At 40.1% G+C, this 2,444-nt stretch overlaps 1 protein-coding gene across 1 annotated transcript; it reads right to left on the bottom strand.

The window, feature by feature from the left end:
* Positions 1-1,504: 1,504 nt before the first annotated feature.
* Positions 1,505-2,134, bottom strand: LOC130798888 (uncharacterized). The gene is made up of 2 exons (XM_057661986.1): positions 1,811-2,134; positions 1,505-1,642 (listed from the first exon to the last, which is right to left on the bottom strand). Exons 1-2 carry the CDS (start codon positions 2,132-2,134, stop codon positions 1,505-1,507), a joined length of 462 nt encoding a protein of 153 aa, XP_057517969.1.
* Positions 2,135-2,444: the final 310 nt, after the last annotated feature.

Here is a 2,444-nt window from a genome sequence, read left to right as displayed (position 1 = left end):
TTTTCACCTTCTGACATGTTAGACACTTCGCCACAAAGCCTGCAACTTCACGCTTCATGTTGGGCCACCAAAAGTTCTTCTTAAGATCCTTGTACATCTTATCACCACCAGGATGTATTGAGTATGGCGAATTAAGGGCTTCAGTCATAATCTTAGTCTTAAGTTCCTCGTCATGCGGTATGCACCATCTTCCTTTATACTTCATTACGCCATTTTCATCGCTTTCGAACTCAGGTGCTTGACCATCCTCCTTCAACTTCTTCAATTTAGTTAACCAGTTATCCGTAACTTGCTTCACTCTAATTTCCTCAAAAATATCGGATTCAACCGTCATTCCATTCAATTGAGTACCCACATATCCATATTCTACCACTTCTAAGTTCATCTTACGAATCTCTTCACACAACTCATCTGCTAAAATTAATGCATTCATTGTATGACTTGACTTTCTACTCAGAGCATCAGCTACTTTGTTTGCCTTTCCTTCACAATACTTCAAATCCAGATCATAATCCTTAATGAGTTCTAACCATCGTCTTTGTCTCATATTCAACTCCTTTTGAGTGTACTAGAATCTCAAACTCTTGTGATCAGTATAAATCTTGCACTTTACTCCAAATAAATAATGTCTCCAAATTTTCAATGCAAAGACTACAGCTCCCAATTCTAAGTCATGTGTGGGGTAATTCTTCTCATGCGGCATAAGTTGTCGTGAAGCATATGCTACTACTTTCCCATCTTGCATCAACACACAACCTAGTCCGTTCTTAGATGCGTCTGTATAAACCTTATATTCTCCACTTTCATTCGGTAAGGTCAGCACAGGTGCAGAGGTAAGCCTTGATTTCAACTCTTGGAATGCCGCTTCACACTTCTCATCCCATTGAAACTTAGTGGTCTTCTTCATCAAATTAGTAATAGGTTGAGCGATTCTCGAGAAATTTTTCACAAATCTCCTATAGTATCCGGCTAGGCCTAAGAAACTTCTCACTTCTGTCACATTAGTGGGTGTAGGCCAGTTCATTACTGCTTGAACCTTTGAGGGATCCACCATCACTCCATCTTTTGTAATTACATGCCCCAAAAATGCTACCTTTTCTAACTAGAATTCACATTTTGAAAACTTGGCATACAACTTATTCTCTCTTAAAATCTCTAAAACTTTACTCAAATGAGCTTCATGCTCTTCTCGATTCATAGAGTATACTAAAATATCATCAATAAAAACAACTACAAACTTATCCAAATAAGGCTGAAAAGTCCTATTCATAAGATCCATAAAGACAGCATGCGCATTAGTGAGTCCAAAGGGCATGACTGTGAACTCATAGTGGCCATACCTCGTTCGAAAAGCTGTTTTGGCTATATCCTCTTCTGCAATTCGTAATTGATGATAACCTGATACACTTGGTCTTATATATCCTTTATCCAACAAGTCCTCAAGTTGTACCTTCAACTCTTGCAACTCGGCAGGTGCCATCCTATAAGGTGCCTTTGAAATGGGTCATGTTCCCGGAACTAAGTCAATCTTGAAGTCTAACTCTCTCACAGGTGGCATCTCTGGAATCTCATCTGAGAATACATCAACAAACTCCTTAACTACAGGTATCTCTCCTAACTCGTCCTCTTTCATGCTCGTGTCCTTTACATGGCACAAATATACGGGGTAGCCTTTCCTAAGATGGGTCTGGAGATTTAAGGCGGAGATAAGCTTGGTCTTTGGTGGCTCGGAAGTAGTTTCTTGGTAGGTTAGTTTATTTCCCTTAGGGCCCCTAAAGGTAATTCTCTATTTAGCACAATTGATTTTTGCCTGATACTTCCTTAACCAATCCATTCCCAAAACCAAATCGAAGTCTTTTAAATTAAACTCGATAAGGTCCACGAGTAGTTCGGTTTCAGAGATGACAATAGGCATACCTAAGTAAAGGTTCTTACTGAGAAAGGTTTCACCTGAGGGTGTGGTTACCTTAGCTTGACATGAGGAAGAAGGTTTAAGGGAATGTTTTTCGATAAAAGATTTAGATAAAAAGGAATGTGAAGCTCCAGAATCAAAGAGTACAAAAGCAGGTTTAGAGTTTACAAGGAAAGTACCCGTGACAATGTTGCCGTCGGACTCAACTTCACTCTTGCTCATAACGTGGAGTCTCCCATTGAAAGTGCGTCCTCCATGTCCATTGTCTCCATTGTTGTTCTGATTGTTGTTGGCGTTGTACTTGTCATTTGCTGAACCATTTCCTGCTTGAGTATTGTTCGAGCGGTTGTTGTTGAAGTTATGGTTGCTAGATCCTCCTCCATTGTTGTTATAGCCCTTGTTGTGTCCATTCTACCCTGGTTGGTTTCCTTCTTGCCTCTTGGGACAATAATTAGCCTTATGCCCAGCTTCGCCACAAGCATAACATTTAATTGGTTCGCCTTGACACGTATAGCCCGAATGACTCTTCTCA

This window comes from Amaranthus tricolor, chromosome 13, assembly GCF_026212465.1.
Source record: "Amaranthus tricolor cultivar Red isolate AtriRed21 chromosome 13, ASM2621246v1, whole genome shotgun sequence".
NCBI classification, from domain to species: Eukaryota; Viridiplantae; Streptophyta; class Magnoliopsida; order Caryophyllales; family Amaranthaceae; genus Amaranthus; species Amaranthus tricolor.
This window is presented reverse-complemented; position numbering and strand designations above follow the sequence as displayed.